Genomic DNA, 18,609 nt, shown 5'->3' with positions numbered 1-18,609 from the left:
TAGCTAATTTGATTTGCATATTACTTTCGATACAACACCAACAACAGTCAACACAACGTACATAAACAACACAAAACCTTATCACCTGCAAGTTGTTTCAACCCTATAAGCTGTGGGTGGTTGTCGATAATTTTCCAAACGTGTGTTAATACACAACCGTTGGAAAGATAAACAATTCTAGGTAAAGGTTAACGTTTCGATGATTTATTAGAATCCGCTGGCACACGCGCTAAAACGCAATCATATAATGCGGAAGCACGCTTACTTACACGCTTAATTGCTAACACTTAAACCTAACAATGGAGTACTTATGCTAGCTGAACACATCATATCGCTGCATGAGCAAGATCATTAGCTAACGATACCGGCGTTCTTTGCCATACTGTGGAATATGGAATCTCGGTTTGCGAGCAGGTTCTGTGGTGAGTCACACTCCGCTACCAGTCCCTTGTCGAGCACCAGCACTCGATCTGAGTCAAGGATCGTGTTCAAGCGATGAGCGATTGTGAGGATCGTACAGTCGGCGAACTCCGTACGGATTGTTTTCTGTGGAAATAATATCATTTGAATGAGCATTATGAGAGCAGCAAAGTCTTTTTTGTTTCTTACCTGAATCAAGTCATCCGTTTCCAGATCCACCGCCGCTGTAGCCTCGTCCAAGATCAACACCTTTGTCTTGCGCAGGATAGCTCTGGCTAAGCAAACTAGTTGTCGCTGGCCGACCGAGAGGTTCTCTCCGTTCTCCGCAATCTCATGATCGAGTCCGGCAGTCAATCCCTTCACAAACGTCTTCAGATGAGACAACTCTAGAGCCTTCCACACCTGGTCATCGCTGTAGCTCTTGAAAGGATCCACATTTGCTCGGAGAGTACCGGAGAACAACACCGGATCTTGTGGGATGATGGTCAGTCGACTACGGAGCTGATGAAGTCCCATTTTGGAGATGTCGAGTCCGTCGATGATGATTTGTCCACCGGCCGCTTCAACAATTCTGAATTACAAAACAAATGTCTGTTGTTAAAATACTCCTTAAATAAAATATTCATTTTTAGATATAATACATACCTGAAGAGACCAAGTGTAAGACTGGACTTTCCTGCTCCGGTACGACCAACGATACCGATCTTCTCTCCTCCTCGAACGTTGAGCGAGATGCCTCGAATGACCAGATCAAGTCCCTCGCGGTACCGGATCTGATAGTCCTTGAACTCGACCTTTCCTTCCACTGGCCATGCCTTATCCACCGTACCCTTCTGCCACTCAGCCTCTCGTGGAAGAACCGTGTACTCCTCCAATCGCTCAATAGCAACAATGTTCGTCTCCACTTCAGCCGTCATACGCACCAGGAAACTTAACACATTGGAAATCTGTAGCGCGTAACTGATCGACAGTCCAACTGTAGCCTGGCCAATAGTGTCTCGAGCCAGGATGGCAAACAGAGCCGCAAACAGGATCACCAAGCTGCCAATTATTTCCAATCGTACACCCAACCAACGGTTGGCTAGAATCGTTGGATAAGTCACTAGCTGATTGTAATCCACACGATGCTCGGACTCCCTGATGAACCGTTCCTGCTGTGCGTAGGCACGAATCGTCGACTGTCCACCAATACTCTCCCCAAAGTGTGAATAGATCGGACTACGCGTCACAGATTCCAATCGCTTCAGCTGGCGAGACGTTTCAATGTAGAATCGCTGCACGAAATAGTAGATGATCATCAGCGGCGGAACGATGGCAAGAAAGATCGGCGTTGAGATACCGATCACCACAAACACACCGATCACACTGAACAACATCAGCAGCCAGGCACGAATCGTTGCCGGCAAGATGTTGTCCACCACGTCCACATCCTTCGAGAAACGGTTAATAATACGACCGAGCGGTGTCGTGTCGAAGAACGACATAGGCATGTGCATGGAGCTTTCGAGTAGCTTGTTGTGCGACTCTTCGGCTGCTTTCAAACATCCCAAAGCGAGCAACACCGATCCAATGAATAGTGCGATCGATTGAACGCCACCCAACGCTCCGTACACGCCGAGATACATGTCCCGCACCGAGGTGTCCGTAATTGCTTCCGGATCTTCCGACCAATCGGTAAGCCACATGCTGGAGTAGATGCCACTGCCTTGATTGATTGCACTGAACACGACCGACCAGAAACCGAACTGGAATCCGATGGCGGTGACGTATTTCTTATAGACAGCCCACGTCACAGCACCCGTTGCAGATTCTTCCTTTTCGATCAGTGTAGCCTTGTCCAGGTTCTGTATGATGGGGTCTTCCTTTTTGGCGCTGGCTTTGGACTCTTGTCGGCTGATACGTTTCTTACGAATGCTACTGTTACTGCCACCGGAACGTCCCGATCTGATGGAAAGTGATCGCTCCACGATACGTTGGGCTGTTTCATCCTTAAGTGTTTCTTGGATTAGCTTAATTTCTGGTGAGGAGATAGTAAGATTGAAAGTTTGTATAAGTTCTGTAGAGGAAAAGGCAAGATTAAACCAAATTTTGAAGCATCGGTCCGAATCAACCTACCGTCTTCGTCGGCTTCGTCAAGCTCTTGAATGTGTTGGGTCAAGAATTCGGCGAAGGCGCCCTTCTGGTCGAGAAGTTGTCTGAAAAGTGATACGTTCTTTGGAAACACTGATTTTATTACAAACAATGGCCGCCTTATACTCACTGGTATGATCCACTCTCCGAGATTTCTCCATCCTTCACGACGAATATGTTCTCCACAAACGGCAGATAGGAAATGCCATGAGTAACTAGCAATCGTGACTTGCCTACAAGCATTCCTGATGGTCCAATCACCTTCTCGAAGATGTGCTTGCCTACATGAGCGTCCACAGCACTCAACGGATCGTCAAACAGATACACTTCTGCATCGGCATACACTGCTCGCGCCAACGCCACTCGTTGTTTCTGTCCTCCAGACAAATTGATGCCCTTCTCACCAATTTCCGTCGAGTCTCCACCGGGCAACATCTCCAAATCAGGTCTCAAGGCACAACAATCGATCACATTATCGTATTTCCGTTGATCGAATGCCTTTCCGAACAAAATATTATCACGCAGCGTCGCATTCTGGATCCACGCTTGCTGAGGAACGTACGCGATCGAACCATCCGTATTCACATGGCCGCTGATCTTCTCCATCTCACCTAGCAGAGCCGATATAAGCGAGCTCTTGCCCGTACCGACCGTACCGACGATCGCTGAAAGCTGTCCCTTTCGCAAAGAAAGATTGATGTTCTTGAGTGTTGGCGTCTCATCGCCCCACGAGAACGTTCCGTCTTTAATGGTCAGGGCTTCGTCACTCTTATTATTACTAACATTGCTAGGATCAAGCTCTGCACTGTTTAGGAACTTGTCGATACGCTTCACCGATACCCAGGCTTGCATGGAGAATGTCACCATCATGGGCAGCATTCCCAGCGGGAAGCGGAGGATATTGAAGAGAGCAAGAGATACGAACGCTGTCTGTGGGTCCAAGATGTTCTCCTCGTCCATTAGCACGTACACAGCGAATGACACAAGCGTCACCAGGAAGGGCGCGATCGTAAACGTAAAGTAGATTCCAGCACCATAGTAAGCCATGCGCTTCAGGATGCCAATTTCCTCCTTGCGAACAGTGAGAATGTTATCTTGGAAGCTTGGCTCCCAGGCGTAAAGCTTCAGCACCTTAATGCCCCCAAGAATCTCGTTCATCTTCTTCACACGATCGTCCTTGATCTTCATCTGCGCTACCTGCGCGTCACGCATCTTTGTTGCAATCACTCCCGAAACGGGTGTGATCAGTATCATCACACCCAGTCCAGCAAACACGGCCGCCCCAAGAATGTCATACAGCAGGTACACGCACAGCGCAATAATCAACACACCCGACCAGAGGATGTGCATGTACGAGGTCAGCTCGAAGAACCGCTGCGCATCGACCGCCATCAGGTTGACAATCTCACCCACCGTGGTATCTTTCTTCGCTGCACTCGAAATTCGTAGCGCCTTGCGGTAGATTGCACTCACCAGCCCGGTGCGTATGCGGAATCCACTCAGGAACGTGTTGTAGTAGTACTGCCCATTGAGCAGTGCCAGCAGTAGCGACGCAGCAAACAGTGTAAACGTCAACAGCAAGCCCTTCCATACCGGCCCATCCAGTGCAATAACTGCCATCATTTCTCTGCGAACGAGTTACCAAAACAAAAGAAAAATAAAGTGGGTACAATAAAAGCCAATCGATTACATTGACGTCACGTTATCGGAAAAACGCGGTGACGAAGCGGTACGTACTGCATGAGATAAGGCGAGGCGAACTGAAGTCCGGATATCGCTAGCTGTAGCATGCCCGCGAACCAAAATGGCGCACCGTACGCTCGCACCATCGCGTACAGGGAGGATCCATTCGTTTCGGAGTGTGGTTTGTACTCGATGTTTGTTTTGCCTGCCTTCTTGTCGGCTGCGATCTGCTTTTTGCGCCCATTGGCCACGCTCATGTCCCAGTACTTGTCGAACGGGGGGACTAGCTCGCGCGAAGTGTCCTGCGGGTTGATGTCGTACATTTCCTCCATGGTGAGGGGTTTGCGGAAGCCTTTCCACGCGAACGTATCGAAGTACAGGAAGAGCAGCTTGGCAAAGAAGCTCGATTTCAGCTCTGGGTTTGGATTCTTCGATTTGGGATAGTAGCTGAAGGAGGGTTCCTTATCGGGGAACAGCTCCAGCACGAGCATCAAACAGATCAGCGAGTACTGGAGGATGTAGCTCACGTATTGATACTCCCAAAAGTCTACCGTATCGCCGGAACCGATCGCGTTCGGTCGCTTATCGTTCTCCATCACCTCGGTGCGCAGTTGTATGATGCCGAAGAACATACGCAAGAACCAGAACATGAACATTGTGCCGGACGTACGCACGCCGTACTTGCGCATGAAGAACAGCAACACAAGTAAGTCGATCTAAATGGGAAACACAAAGCACAGACATTACAACTCTCGACCCACACCCAAGCCACTCTTGACACTCACATAAGCCAACGCATTGAACACGGCCGTCAGGATCTGCACATCGTACAGGCCTTGCTCATCCTGATACCCAACCACCATGCCGAGATCGATCCAGCACATGCACATCAGCAGAAATATCACTAGCATCTTCGACAGATTGTACCAATTCCATGGTATGTCCCGGTATTTGCTCTCAGTAATCTTGAATATATCGTAGATCGAGAACACGAACAAAAACAAACACGGTACCCACTGGAGGATGACGCGCTGGAAGCAGAACGTCAGGTTAGGATTGTCCACATCCCACACGAACTCGTCGTCCCAGAAGGGACCGCCACAAAAGTCCTCGAAGGTCATCGTGGACCTGTACACCGTTTTGCGAATACTTTATCCCACACTATCCGTTGACCGAACAATTCCACTGTTACATCGAGACTGAAACCCTCCACCCGGTAATCGGTACCGTTTTATACAGCCGTCGTCGGATTCGCACTAGTTACCCTTATCATGTATGTGGGTTTTTTATTGTCGTTGTCGTCGTCGCCGTGCGTACAATTGCAAGCGATAGCAGCGACACAGCGGCAGGCCGTGCACCGCGCACAGTCATCGGGCGATGAATACTATCGATTGGCGAATAGCAGATATTGCCTCGCAATAATTCTCCCTATAAGGGAATCCGATAAGCGCGCGGTTCACTTTTGGCTGTGTCACGATGAGGTTTTCGCGTCTATCACGAGATGAACTGGCCAATAATGTGAGCTTTACCGCAGGTGATAATTGTTACAGGTGAAATCTTGTCCTTAAACTCGAGGAAGAAGATGAAGAAGAAAGCATAAAGCTATCGCGCACACTTATTAAAAGAACCTTCACTTGACTGATTACGACCTGGGGCGCTATCAAGCTCAGAGTTGTTTGATCGGAAGCTCCCACCGATAGCGACCGACAGTCGGTGCCTGGGTGCATGGCTTGCTGCCACTATTATTGGATATTTGTAACCAATGGTTACGGTAAGTTTTACACTTTGTTGGGGGCACAAACCTTTCAAGCTGTACGCATGAAACGTGACTGTTGTTTCGGTCGGTCGGGGCTTATCACATGACCAGCCAGCCACAGGCAGCGCAGAAGAGCTCGCCTTATCTACCGCGTGGGAATTTATTGTTACGATAGCCAATCATCATATCGCATTGTGCATATTTGAACTATCTACTTTTGATACATCAATTATGAGTTGCAATTTTTAATGTGAACTGATAAGATCGTTAAATAACGCGCAGGCTGTATCAGGAGGCCCACATGGTGGAGGGCATTGATTATGTATAGAGCTAATTAATGTAACGAGAGGCGATGGCTGCAAAAGGATGCTTTAAATAGCCTGTAGCATTAGAATTTTAAAGCGTGGGTAATATGGAATGGTGGGTAGATATTTTAAAGAATGTTGTTGTATTAAACCGTAACATTCAATCAACGATTAAGGGATCTAAATAGTTGTGAAATATACTTACAAAAATATCACTGAATGACAATGTATCTTCAACGTGCCAGTCACACAAGATATGAATCAGTGTAATGAATCATTTGAATGATGCAATATGGGTTATGAAAGGAATAATGGCTGGACGACATCAATGTACAGAGTATTTTTACAAGATTTGAAACAGCTGCGTTACTTCTTAAGGGTCGTAAGTCTATTAGGTAGCACGCTATAGCTTCAACTTCTAAAGGATTGAAAGCATAGTAATAATAAGCCTAGGAAGCATGTGCCGGTCCAATTAACCACCTAGAATAAGAAGATGATGATCAATATTATAGTCACAAACGACTAGCTTGTTGAACTTTATTTGATCTGTATTCTAATTAAACTACATAATACTATTCAATATCATTTACAAGTATTCTACGAAACGATTCCAGCGTTCTTCGCCATTCCATAGAAGATCGATTCCCGGTTCGCGAGCAGGTTCTGTGGTGAGTCACACTCCGCTACCAGTCCCTTGTCGAGCACCAGCACGCGATCTGAGTCGAGGATCGTGTTCAAGCGATGAGCGATCGTGAGGATCGTACAGTCAGCGAACTCCGTACGGATTGTTTTCTATGTAAAAGAATGAATCCTTGAATGAGTTGTGCGTCAAGGACAGGTACTTGAAGGCTTCTTACCTGAATCAAGTCATCCGTTTCCAGATCCACCGCCGCTGTAGCCTCATCCAGAATCAACACCTTTGTTTTGCGTAGCACTGCACGTGCCAAGCAGATTAGCTGCCTTTGACCGACCGAGAGGTTCTCTCCGTTCTCCGCAATCTCATGATCTAGTCCCGCAGACAATCCCTTCACAAACGTCTTCAGATGAGAAAGTTCAAGAGCCTTCCACACTTGATCATCGCTGTAGCTCTTGAAAGGATCCACATTTGCTCGGAGAGTACCGGAGAACAACACCGGATCTTGAGGAATAATGGTCAGTCGTCCTCGCAACTGGTGCAGACCCATTTTGGAGATGTCGAGTCCGTCGATGATGATTTGTCCACCGGCTGCTTCAACAATTCTAGATGGAAAGTAAAACGTTTTAATCAAATCATCCACATAATACATCCATTATACTACTAACCTGAAGAGACCAAGTGTAAGACTGGACTTTCCTGCTCCGGTACGTCCAACGATACCGATCTTCTCGCCTCCTCGAACGTTAAGCGAGATGCCTCGAATGACCAGATCAAGTCCCTCGCGGTACCGAATCTGATAGTCCTTGAACTCAACCTTTCCTTCCGCCGGCCATGCCTTATCCAAAGTACCCTTCTGCCACTCAGCCTCTCGTGGAAGAACCGTGTACTCTTCCAATCGTTCAACAGCTACGATATTCGTCTCCACTTCTGAAGTCATGCGCACAAGAAAACTGAGATAATGGGATATCTGTAGTGCATAGCTAATCGAAACTCCCACCGTCGCCTGGCCAATAGTATCCCGAGCCAGGATGGCAAACAGGGCCGCAAACAAGATGACACAACTTCCAATCAACTCAAGGCGCACTGCAAGCCATCGATTGGCAACGATCGTCGGATACGATACGAGCTGATTGTAGTCCACCCGTCGCTCTGATTCCTGTGTAAACCGATCCTGCTGTCCATATGCTCGAATCGTCGACTGTCCACCGATACTCTCCCCGAAGTGTGAATAGATCGGACTACGCGTCACAGATTCCAATCGCTTTAATTGCCGCGAAGTATCGATGTAGAACCGCTGCACGAAGTAGTAGATCACCATCAGCGGCGGCACAACGGCGAGAAAGATCGGTGTGGACGTTCCGATCACGATGAAAACGCCGAACACATTAAACAGAAACAGCAACCAAGCCCTAATGGTCACCGGTAACACATTGTCAACCACGTCGACATCTTTCGAGAAGCGGTTAATAATTCGCCCCAAGGGCGTTGTGTCAAAGAACGACATCGGCATACGAAGGCAACTTTCGAGCAGTTTGTTGTGCGATTCTTTGGCCGCTTTAAGACACCCGAGTGAGATCAGTAGGGCGGCTACAAACAGTGCGATCGATTGTGCTCCTCCCAGGGCACCGTACACACCGAGATACTTATCCCGAACCGATGGATCAGTTGCGGCATCTGGATCTTCGGACCAATCGGTGAGCCACAGGTTGGAGAAGATACCACTGCCTTGATTGATCGCGGTGAACAGCACCGAACCAAAGCCAAACTTAAATCCAATCGATTGTATGTACTTCTTGTACACCAACCACGTAACGGCTCCTGTTGCTGACTCTTCCACGCCGATCAAGTTGGCTCTACCTGGAACAGTGGTCACAGTTTTGCTATGGACGCTTTGCTTTGACACCTGACGACTGATTGGCTTTTTGCGTGTGCTTCCGTCGCTTCCGTTCGATTGGTTTGACCGAACTGAAAGAGCTCGCTGGATAACATTGTTCACAACGCCATCGTTGAGTGTTTCTTGTATCAAAGATATTTCTGAAAGGGACAACCAACTCTCATTAACACGAAGGAAGCCCAAGGAACATATCTACTTACCTTCGTCTTCATCATCAAGTTCTTGAATGTGTTGACTTAAGAACTCCGCAAAAGCACCCTTCTGGTCGATAAGTTCCCTAAAAGATCGAAAAAATGTTTTCACTTGCATTAACAAACAATACTATTCGAATTACTTACTGATAAGTTCCACTCTCCGAGATCTCCCCATCTTTTAGCACCAATATGTTCTCCACAAACGGAAGGAATGATATGCCATGGGTAACTAGCAATCGTGACTTTCCCACAAGCATTCCTGATGGACCAATCACCTTCTCGAAGATGTGCTTGCCTACATGAGCGTCCACAGCACTCAGGGGATCGTCAAACAGGTACACTTCTGCATCGGCATATACTGCTCGCGCCAACGCCACTCGTTGTTTCTGTCCTCCAGACAAATTGATGCCCTTCTCACCAATTTCCGTCGAGTCTCCACCGGGCAACATCTCCAAATCAGGTCTCAAGGCACAACAATCGATCACATTATCGTACTTTCGTTGATCAAATGCCTTTCCGAACAAAATATTATCACGCAGCGTTGCATTCTGGATCCACGCTTGCTGAGGAACGTACGCGATCGAACCATCCGTATTCACATGACCGCTGATCTTCTCCATCTCGCCCAGCAGGGCCGATATAAGCGAGCTCTTGCCCGTACCGACCGTACCAACGATTGCAGACAGCTGTCCCTTTCGCAAAGAAAGATTGATGTTCTTGAGCGTTGGCGTCTCATCGCCCCACGAGAACGTCCCGTCCTTGATGGTGAGTGCTTCATCGCTTTTGTTATGTGTTACGTTGTTTGGATCCAGTTCAGCACTATTCAGGAACTTGTCGATACGCTTGATGGACACCCAAGCTTGCATCGAGAACGTAACCACCATGGGGAACATTCCCAGAGGAAACCTCATTATATTGAACAGCGCCAACGATACGAACGCTGTCTGTGGGTCCAACACATTGTTCTCGTCGATCAGCACGTACACAGCAAACGACACAAGCGTCACCAGGAAGGGCGCGATCGTAAAGGTGAAAAAGATTCCAGCACCATAGTAAGCCATGCGCTTCAGTATGCCCACTTCTTCATCGCGCACATTTAAAATGGAATCCTGGAAGCTTGGTTCCCACGCATACAGCTTCAACACCTTAATGCCTCCGAGAATCTCATTCATCTTCTTCACCCGCTCATCCTTCAGCTTCATTTGCGCTACCTGATGTGTCTTGAGCTTGGCTGCCACCACACCAGAGACCGGCGTCATCAGTATCATCACACCCAGTCCAGCAAACACAGCCGGTCCTAGAATATCATACAGCAGAAACACACACAGCCCAATGATCAGCAAAGCCGACCACAAGATGTGCAGGTAGGACGTCAACTCGAAGAACTTCTGCGCATCCACCGCCATCAGATTTACGATCTCCCCAACCGTGGTGTCCTTTTTGGCGGCACTGGAAATTCGCAACGCCTTCCGATAGATCGCACTAATCAGCCCGGTACGGATGCGAAAGCCGCTGAGAAAGGTGTAGAACAGATACTGCCCATTGAACAGTCCCAGCAGCAGCGATGCGCCAAATAATCCGAAAGTCAACAAAAACCCTTTCCACAGTGGCCCATCGAATGCGATAACTGCCATTAGTTCTCTATAAAAATCGAAAAAAAAAGGAAAATAATTCAAATCGATAAGATAACGCGCACGGCAGACTGTTGAGTGAGGCGGAACGGGTTATTTTGTACTTACTGCATCAGATAAGGGGATGCGAACTGGAGGCCCGATATTGCCAGCTGTAGCATTCCGGCGAACCAAAACGGTCCACCATAAGCGCGAATCATCGTGTACAGGATGGACCCGTTCGAGGGTGAGTGAGGTTTGTAATCGATGTCCGGCTTTCCGGCCTTCCGGTCCGATGCCATCTGCTGTTTGCGACCTTTTTCCACGCTAATCTTCCAATATTTGTCGAACGGTGGCACAAGCTCACGTGCCGAATCTTGTGGGTTGATGTCGTACATGTCGTTCATCGTGAGCGGGTTACGGAAGCCTTTCCATGCGAACGCATCAAAATGAAGAAACAATAGTTTGCTGAAGAAACTTGACCGTAGTTCAGGGTTCGGTTTGGCGGCCTTCGGATAGTAGCTGAAGGAGGGTTCCTTATCGGGGAACAGCTCCAGCACGAGCATCAAACAGATCAGCGAGTACTGGAGGATGTAGCTCACGTATTGATACTCCCAAAAGTCTACCGTATCGCCGGAACCGATCGCGTTCGGTCGCTTATCGTTCTCCATCACCTCGGTGCGCAGTTGTATGATGCCGAAGAACATACGCAAGAACCAGAACATGAACATTGTGCCGGACGTACGCACACCGTACTTGCGCATGAAAAACAGCAACACAAGTAAGTCGATCTAAATGGGAAACACAAAGCACAGACATTACAACTCTCGACCCACACCCAAGCCACTCTTGACACTCACATAAGCCAACGCATTGAACACGGCCGTCAGGATCTGCACATCGTACAGGCCTTGCTCATCCTGATACCCAACCACCATGCCGAGATCGATCCAGCACATGCACATCAGCAAGAATATCACTAGCATCTTCGACAGATTGTACCAATTCCATGGTATGTCCCGGTATTTGCTCTCAGTAATCTTGAATATATCGTAGATCGAGAACACGAACAAAAACAAACACGGTACCCACTGGAGGATGACGCGCTGGAAGCAGAACGTCAGGTTAGGATTGTCCACATCCCACACGAACTCGTCGTCCCAGAAGGGACCACCACAAAAGTCCTCGAAGGTCATCGTCGACCTTACTTGCCGCGCGCAATCACTACCGACGAACGACTAAAAGATTGCCGACCTTTCGCAGTGCCATTTTATACTCTCCGGGGCGTACTTCAAAACGCTCAATGGCGAACCGTACTGGAACAACAACAACAACAAGAGCAGGGCCTGATTGTGATTGTGATGTATGAGTTTTTGCTCCGTTTTTTTCACGCTCGTTTGGCTTCAGACGTATGGCTGTAAGCGTGCGCCCGATAAGACCCCAGACCTGCCCCATTTCCTAACGACACCCGGCCGGCCGGTGTTGCGCTGGGGAAGCGTGGAACGTACCGTAGCCCCCGTTTGGCATGGGCTTCGTCGTGTGCCAGGGTTGAATATATTTACACGAGGTTATGTTGTTGTTGTGATAAGATTATCAAACGCATCTTTCAACTCACGGGATCTTAGTCATGGGTGGGTGGTTGGGGCGCTCGGTTTCTTTCAAACGGGTTTACTTTACGAGATGAAACGCAATCTTGAAGGACTATCGTTACAGTGTATGTAAAACAAAACATTGCATCATCCAGTGACATACCGGAAATCAATCAATTGAGCCCGCATTTATTCTCCACGTATTAAACAGATGTTTCCAACTGTCACCAAGAATCAGATGTACACCTCTCAAATCGTAAAACTCACCACGAGTATCTCAACAGTTGTTCACACGGGCCATTAAATGCTATCTTATCAGCCACCCTACGGGCAGATAAAGGGTAACACGTGTTATCGTGAGGTCGATACCATATAAACCACCCACCGTACATATTGCAATGTCATCCTCTCGTTGAACAACCAGTAAAAAGCAACAAAGTATTGTTTATTTCAATTTTATTTAATCAATTAACAGATGTTTATAAAATAAATATGTCACCCCTAGGTACACCAGAGCATTTTCGTTTTGGCAAAGGTTTGTTAATCGGGCAATGTTTCTCTTTGCCGGCTACACGCAAGAAAAACGGCTGATCCTAGCTAAGCGGTCCCTGTTCCCCGTTCGAGACGTGCGAAGAAACTGTACTATCCCTCGACCTGTACTGACACGATCCATGCATGCATGCTATTGTTGTACGAGACAAGCCGATATCGATTCGAGATTCACCAGGCATCAATGCAGTCTGGCAGTGATCCTAGCTTACAATACCGGCGTTCTTGGCCATGCCGAAGAAGATCGATTCCCGGTTCGCGAGCAGGATCTGTGGTGAGTCACACTCCGCTACCAGTCCCTTGTCGAGCACCAGCACGCGATCTGAGTCGAGGATCGTGTTCAAACGATGAGCGATCGTGAGGATCGTACAGTCGGCGAACTCCGTACGGATTGTTTTCTGTGTAAAAGAATGAATTATTGAATGAGTTATGCGTCAAAGATAGGCAATTGAAAGCTTCTTACCTGAATCAAGTCATCCGTTTCCAGATCCACCGCCGCTGTAGCCTCATCCAGAATCAACACCTTTGTTTTGCGTAGCACAGCACGTGCCAAGCAGATCAGCTGTCTTTGACCGACCGAGAGGTTCTCTCCGTTCTCCGCAATCTCATGATCTAATCCTGCTGCCAACCCTTTGACAAACGTCTTCAGATGAGACAACTCTAGAGCCTTCCATACCAGATCATCGCTGTAGCTCTTGAAAGGATCCACGTTTGCTCGGAGAGTACCGGAGAACAACACTGGATCTTGTGGGATGATAGTCAGTCGTCCTCGCAACTGGTGCAGCCCCATTTTGGAGATGTCGAGTCCGTCGATGATGATTTGTCCACCGGCCGCTTCAACAATTCTGGAATAACACGTGATTATGTTGTTAATATTCATCGCAAGAAAAAAAGATTAATTCGTCCAACTGGTACGTACCTGAAGAGACCAAGTGTAAGACTGGACTTTCCTGCTCCAGTACGTCCAACGATACCGATCTTCTCGCCTCCTCGAACGTTGAGCGAGATGCCTCGAATGACCAGATCAAGTCCCTCGCGGTACCGAATCTGATAGTCCTTGAACTCAACCTTTCCTTCCACTGGCCATGCCTTGTCCACATGTCCCAGTTGCCACTCAGCCTCTCGTGGAAGCACCGTGTACTCCTCCAACCGCTCAATAGCAACAATGTTCGTCTCCACTTCAGCCGTCATACGCACGAGGAAACTTAGCGTGGCCGATATCTGCAGAGCGTAACTGATCGACAGTCCGACCGTTGCCTGTCCGATGGTATCACGTGCAACCATGGCGAACAGTGCCGCAAAGAACACAACCAGAGCTCCAACCAACTCAAGCCGCACTGCTAGCCAACGGTTGGCAATGATACTCGGGTAGGATGTGAGCTGATTGTAGTCCACACGTTGTTCCGATTCGTTCATAAACCGATCCTGCTGTTCATAGGCCCGAATAGTGCTCTGACCCGTAATACTCTCCCCGAAGTGTGAATAGATCGGGCTACGCGTCACCGATTCCAAACGCTTCAGCTGTCGCGAAGTGGCAATGTAGAACTTCTGGATCAGATAGTATACCACCAGGAAGGCGGGAACGACTGCCAAGAAGATGGGCGTAGAGATACCGATCACCACAAACACACCGATCACGTTGAAGAACATCAGCAACCAGGCACGGATAGACTGTGGAAGAATGTTGTCCACCACGTCCACATCCTTCGAGAACCGGTTCATTATACGACCGAGTGGTGTCGTGTCGAAGAACGACATAGGCATGTGCATGGAGCTTTCCAGCAGATTGTTGTGCAGTTCACGGGCCGCCTTAATACATCCCAGTGCCAGCGTTACGGAAGCGATCAACAGTGCGATCGATTGTGCTCCTCCCAGACCACCGTACACACCGAGGTACATATCACGCACCGATGGGTCTGTTGCAGCTTCTGGATCTTCTGACCAATCGGTGAGCCAAATGTTCGCGTAGATCGATGCTCCCTGATTGATGACACTGAAGAAGATCGACCAAAATCCAAGCCACAGTCCAATGCCTTTGAAGTACTTAATGTACACTACGTAACCGACAGCACCTGTTGCCGACTCTTCCTTTTCGATCAGGGTGGCAGAGGACTGTTGCGCGACCGTTTGTTCCACTGCTCGCGGTTTGTTGCTGTTGCGTGATTCGGCACGGCTTACACGCTTCTTGCGCACGCTACCATTGCTACTGCCCGATCGCTGCGAGCGTGTGGACATTGCGCGCTGTACAATCTTCTTCGCTTCACCATCTTTAAGTGCCTCCTGGATTAGTTTCAACTCATCCTCATCCTCGTCGTCCATCTCCTGAATGTGCTGCGTGAGGAATTCGGCGAATGCGCCCTTCTGGTCGAGAAGTTCCCTAAAGAAAAGAATAAATCCTGTTAGATGTCACATTTATTTGAACAAATCTAGGAGTACTTACTGGTATGATCCACTCTCGGAGATTTCTCCATCCTTCATGACGAATATTTCCTCCACAAAGGGAAGGAACGATATACCGTGCGTTACAAGAAGCCGCGATCTACCAACCAGCATTCCCGACGGACCGATCACCTTCTCGAAGATGTGTTTGCCTACGTGGGCGTCCACAGCACTCAACGGATCGTCAAACAGGTACACTTCAGAGTCAGCATACACTGCTCGTGCCAACGCTACCCGCTGCTTCTGTCCTCCAGAAAGATTAATACCCTTCTCACCGATTTCCGTCGTATCACCACCGGGCAGCATCTCCAGATCCGGACGCAATGCACAACACTCAATCACTTTATCGTACTTGGCCTGATCGAACGGTCGGCCGAACAGGATGTTATCCCGAAGTGTCGCATTCTGGATCCACGCTTGCTGAGGAACGTACGCGATCGACCCGTCCGTATTGACCGATCCCTTCATCTTCTCCATCTCACCCAACAGTGCCGATATCAGTGAGCTCTTGCCCGTACCGACACCACCAACCACAGCCGACAGCTTTCCTCTACGCAGCGCCAGATTAATGTTCTTCAGTGTCGGTGCATCATCGCCCCACGAGAACGTTCCATCCTTTACCTCGAGCGCATTTTCACTCTTGTTGTGCGTAACGTTGTTGGGATCGAGCTCCTCGCTGTTCATGAACTTGTCGATACGCTTGATCGATACCCACGCCTGCATGGCGAACGTAATCATCATCGGGAACATCGCCAATGGGAATCGTAGAATGTTGAACAGTGCCAGCGCCACAAATGCCGTCTGAGGATCAAGCACGTTCTCCTCGTCGATCATTACGAACACGGCAAAGGAGGCCAGTGTCACCAGGAACGGTGCCATCGTCCACACGAAGTAAGTACCCGCTCCATAGTAGGCGGCACTCTTCAACACATCCAGCTCCTCGTTACGCACCGTCACTACCGTATCCTGGAAGCTTGGCTCCCAGGCATAAAGCTTCAGCACCTTAATGCCACCCAGGATTTCGTTCATCTTTTTCACTCGCTCGTCCTTGATCTTCATCTGCTCCACTTGCAGATCACGCATACGCGTTGCGATGAAACCGGTAATTGGGATCATAATCACCATCACACCCAACCCGGCAAACACGGCCGGACCGAGCAGCTCGTACAGCAGATAAATGCACAGTGCAATAATTAAAGGAGCCGACCACAACACGTGCAGATACGATGTCAACTCAAAGAAACGCTGTGCATCGACCGCCATCAAGTTAACGATCTCACCAACCGTTGTGTCCTTCTTGGCGAAGCTTGAAATTCGTAGCGCCTTGCGATAGATCGCACTGATCAGCCCCGTCCGAATGCGGAACCCAACGAGGAAGGTACGGTGGAAGTACTGCCCGTTGAACAGCGCTATCAGCAGCGAGGTTAGGAACAGGCCAAGCGTAATAATCATGCCCTTCCAGAACGGGCCATCCAGCGCAATCACGGCCATAATCTCCTGCATCAAGTAGGGCGATGCGAACTGCAGCCCCGAGATGGCAAACTGCAGCATACCGGCAAACCAGAACGGACCACCGTACGCTTTCACCATCGCTGGCAGTACCGAACCATTCGTTGCCGCGTTCGGTTTGTACACCAGGTTCGTTTTTCCGGCCTTCTTATCCGCTGCGATCTGCTTGCGACGTCCCTTCTCCACACTCTCGTACCAGTACTTATCGAACGGTGGCACTAACGCGCGCGACGTATCTTCCGGGTTGAGATCGTACATGTCATCGTCGGTGAGGGGTTTGCGGAATCCACGCCACGCGTACGAATCGAAGTACAGGTAGAACAGCCGCGAGAAGAAGCTGGACCGTAGCTCGGGGTTTGGGTTCTTCAGCTTAGCCCACTCACTGTACCGCGGTTCCTTGTCGGGGAACAGCTCCAGTAGCAACACGCAACACACGAACGTGTACTGGATCGTGTAGCTGACGAACTGGAATTCGGCAAAGTCGCCCGTGCCGGAGCCGCGCACATCGTGCAGCATCGCTTCCGTGCGCATCTGGATGATGCCGAAGAAGGCCTTCAGGAACCAGAAGATAAACATGGTGCCCGTGCTACGAATGCCGTACTTGCGGTAGAAGAAATACAGTGCCATTGCCATAATCTGAAAAGGAAGGGGAGGCAACATTGATAACAATGATTCTATCCAATTATTGATTCGCTAAACCCTGCCACACTACTTACATAAGCAAGTGCGTTGAAGATTGCCACCAGTATCTGTACATCGAACACCTCCGGCTCGTCCAGGTTTTGGACGACCACGCCGAGGTCAACCCATGACATCACCATCAGCGCGAAGGTGAAGATCATCTTCGTGATGTTGAACCAGTTCCACGGTATGTCTCGATACCGGCTGGTCACGATCCGAAGTACCTCGTACATGGAAAACACGAACAGAAAGAAACACGGTGTCCATTGTAGGATGACGCGCTGGAAGCAGAAGGTCAGATCCGGATCCTCCTCTCGCCACGTGAGGTCATCGTCCTGTAATTAAGTGTAAAAAAAAAAGAAAAAAATGTTTTATTATATCATAATGTCATCTAAACTCTTCAATTTGAAATTGACTCCAAAGGCTTATCTAATCGTACTGTTTATTGGACGTCAATTAAAATCGGTGTGAAAAATGTCCCAAAACACAACCACTTCCACCCTGCCACGAGGTCTTTGAGCCATTTCATGGCCAACTAGGAACAATATCTGTCGAAAAATAAAAACACGAGGGTTGCCCATGCAATTACCAGAGTGCCTCGCTAGCTACGTCAGCGTAGTAAGCATCGATTTTTTAAGACTCATCGTCCACTAATCCTACTCGGTAGACACGCATTATCGATAACGGGCCGCAAAGCATGTGGAATGATTCACAGCACAGAACGGGGTGGGCGATATTTTGCGAACTTCCCATTAATGGTAAAATCTTATCACTGACCAAAAAAAAAAAGAAGCTATGTCACACCAAATGGTACAGGTATGTTTTATGGGTGTACCGAATTTCAGAAATTTATCGAAATATCCAAATTTTTCACATAAAAAGAGTCACTGATGTTTCATTCGTCGAACTAGTAACTTCTGCAATAATTGTAGAGAATGACCACTTACCCAAAAGGGACCACCACAAAACTCTTCGAACGTCATCGGACCGTTACTGGGGCTTGCAGTTTGATCATTCACTTTACACTAAGTTTGATGCACTTCCCCAAAATACTCTATTCACTGTTGCTTCCAAACCCGTACACTTATAATACACACGATAACTTCTTTTCTTAAAACTATCTTCTACTTTCACAATGTCTCGGCTCCCGTTTAGCTCTCCGAATTTAGTTCCTCGCGCTTTCAAGCGTTCTAGTCAACTGATTCAACCTGAT

At 48.5% G+C, this 18,609-nt stretch overlaps 3 protein-coding genes across 5 annotated transcripts; all 3 read right to left on the bottom strand.

Moving 5' to 3' along the window:
• Positions 1-182: 182 nt before the first annotated feature.
• On the bottom strand, positions 183-5,976 carry LOC121596021 (multidrug resistance-associated protein 1-like). Of its 3 annotated transcripts, none has more exons than XM_041920589.1 (7): positions 5,019-5,975; positions 4,288-4,949; positions 2,681-4,177; positions 2,536-2,615; positions 1,066-2,476; positions 610-991; positions 183-546 (listed from the first exon to the last, which is right to left on the bottom strand). In XM_041920589.1, exons 1-7 carry the CDS (start codon positions 5,352-5,354, stop codon positions 352-354), a joined length of 4,563 nt encoding a protein of 1,520 aa, XP_041776523.1. In that variant the 5' UTR covers positions 5,355-5,975; the 3' UTR covers positions 183-351. The 3 variants fall into 3 exon arrangements, with proteins under 3 accessions (XP_041776523.1, XP_041776524.1, XP_041776522.1); XM_041920590.1 differs by having other exon boundaries at positions 1,066-2,437; positions 5,019-5,973; XM_041920588.1 differs by having other exon boundaries at positions 183-991; positions 1,066-2,437; positions 5,019-5,976.
• Positions 5,977-6,806: 830 nt separating this feature from the next.
• Positions 6,807-11,888, bottom strand: LOC121596022 (multidrug resistance-associated protein 1-like). The gene is made up of 7 exons (XM_041920591.1): positions 11,490-11,888; positions 10,759-11,420; positions 9,164-10,660; positions 9,026-9,102; positions 7,597-8,965; positions 7,152-7,533; positions 6,807-7,086 (listed from the first exon to the last, which is right to left on the bottom strand). The coding sequence occupies exons 1-7, from the start codon at positions 11,823-11,825 to the stop codon at positions 6,892-6,894; spliced, it is 4,518 nt and encodes a 1,505-aa protein (XP_041776525.1). The 5' UTR covers positions 11,826-11,888; the 3' UTR covers positions 6,807-6,891.
• Positions 11,889-12,906: 1,018 nt separating this feature from the next.
• LOC121596023 (multidrug resistance-associated protein 1-like) lies at positions 12,907-18,609 on the bottom strand. Its single transcript, XM_041920592.1, has 6 exons — positions 18,344-18,609; positions 17,432-17,731; positions 15,208-17,351; positions 13,687-15,144; positions 13,231-13,612; positions 12,907-13,165 (listed from the first exon to the last, which is right to left on the bottom strand). Exons 1-6 carry the CDS (start codon positions 18,377-18,379, stop codon positions 12,971-12,973), a joined length of 4,515 nt encoding a protein of 1,504 aa, XP_041776526.1. The 5' UTR covers positions 18,380-18,609; the 3' UTR covers positions 12,907-12,970.

The sequence above is a fragment of the Anopheles merus genome, chromosome 3R (genome assembly GCF_017562075.2).
Source record: "Anopheles merus strain MAF chromosome 3R, AmerM5.1, whole genome shotgun sequence".
Lineage (NCBI taxonomy): Eukaryota > Metazoa > Arthropoda > Insecta > Diptera > Culicidae > Anopheles > Anopheles merus.
This window is presented reverse-complemented; position numbering and strand designations above follow the sequence as displayed.

What these genes read in the sequence shown, in the direction of transcription:
- LOC121596021 (XM_041920588.1), bottom strand. Translation starts at nt 5,354, where the DNA reads ATGACCTTCGAGGACTTTTGTGGCGGTCCCTTCTGGGACGACGAGTTC. An exon ending in GCCTCGCCTTATCTCATGCA is followed by an intron (nt 4,178 to 4,287) that starts GTACGTACCGCT and finishes ACTCGTTCGCAG; the next exon opens with AGAAATGATGGCAGTTATTG. An exon ending in TGACGAAGCCGACGAAGACG is followed by an intron (nt 2,438 to 2,535) that starts GTAGGTTGATTC and finishes TCTCCTCACCAG; the next exon opens with AAATTAAGCTAATCCAAGAA.
- LOC121596023 (XM_041920592.1), bottom strand. Translation starts at nt 18,379, where the DNA reads ATGACGTTCGAAGAGTTTTGTGGTGGTCCCTTTTGG. An exon ending in CTTACACTTGGTCTCTTCAG is followed by an intron (nt 13,613 to 13,686) that starts GTACGTACCAGT and finishes GTGTTATTCCAG; the next exon opens with AATTGTTGAAGCGGCCGGTG. An exon ending in AAACGGATGACTTGATTCAG is followed by an intron (nt 13,166 to 13,230) that starts GTAAGAAGCTTT and finishes TCTTTTACACAG; the next exon opens with AAAACAATCCGTACGGAGTT.
- LOC121596022 (XM_041920591.1), bottom strand. Translation starts at nt 11,825, where the DNA reads ATGACCTTCGAGGACTTTTGTGGTGGTCCCTTCTGGGACGACGAGTTC. An exon ending in GCATCCCCTTATCTGATGCA is followed by an intron (nt 10,661 to 10,758) that starts GTAAGTACAAAA and finishes CGATTTTTATAG; the next exon opens with AGAACTAATGGCAGTTATCG. An exon ending in TCGGAGAGTGGAACTTATCA is followed by an intron (nt 9,103 to 9,163) that starts GTAAGTAATTCG and finishes TCGATCTTTTAG; the next exon opens with GGAACTTATCGACCAGAAGG.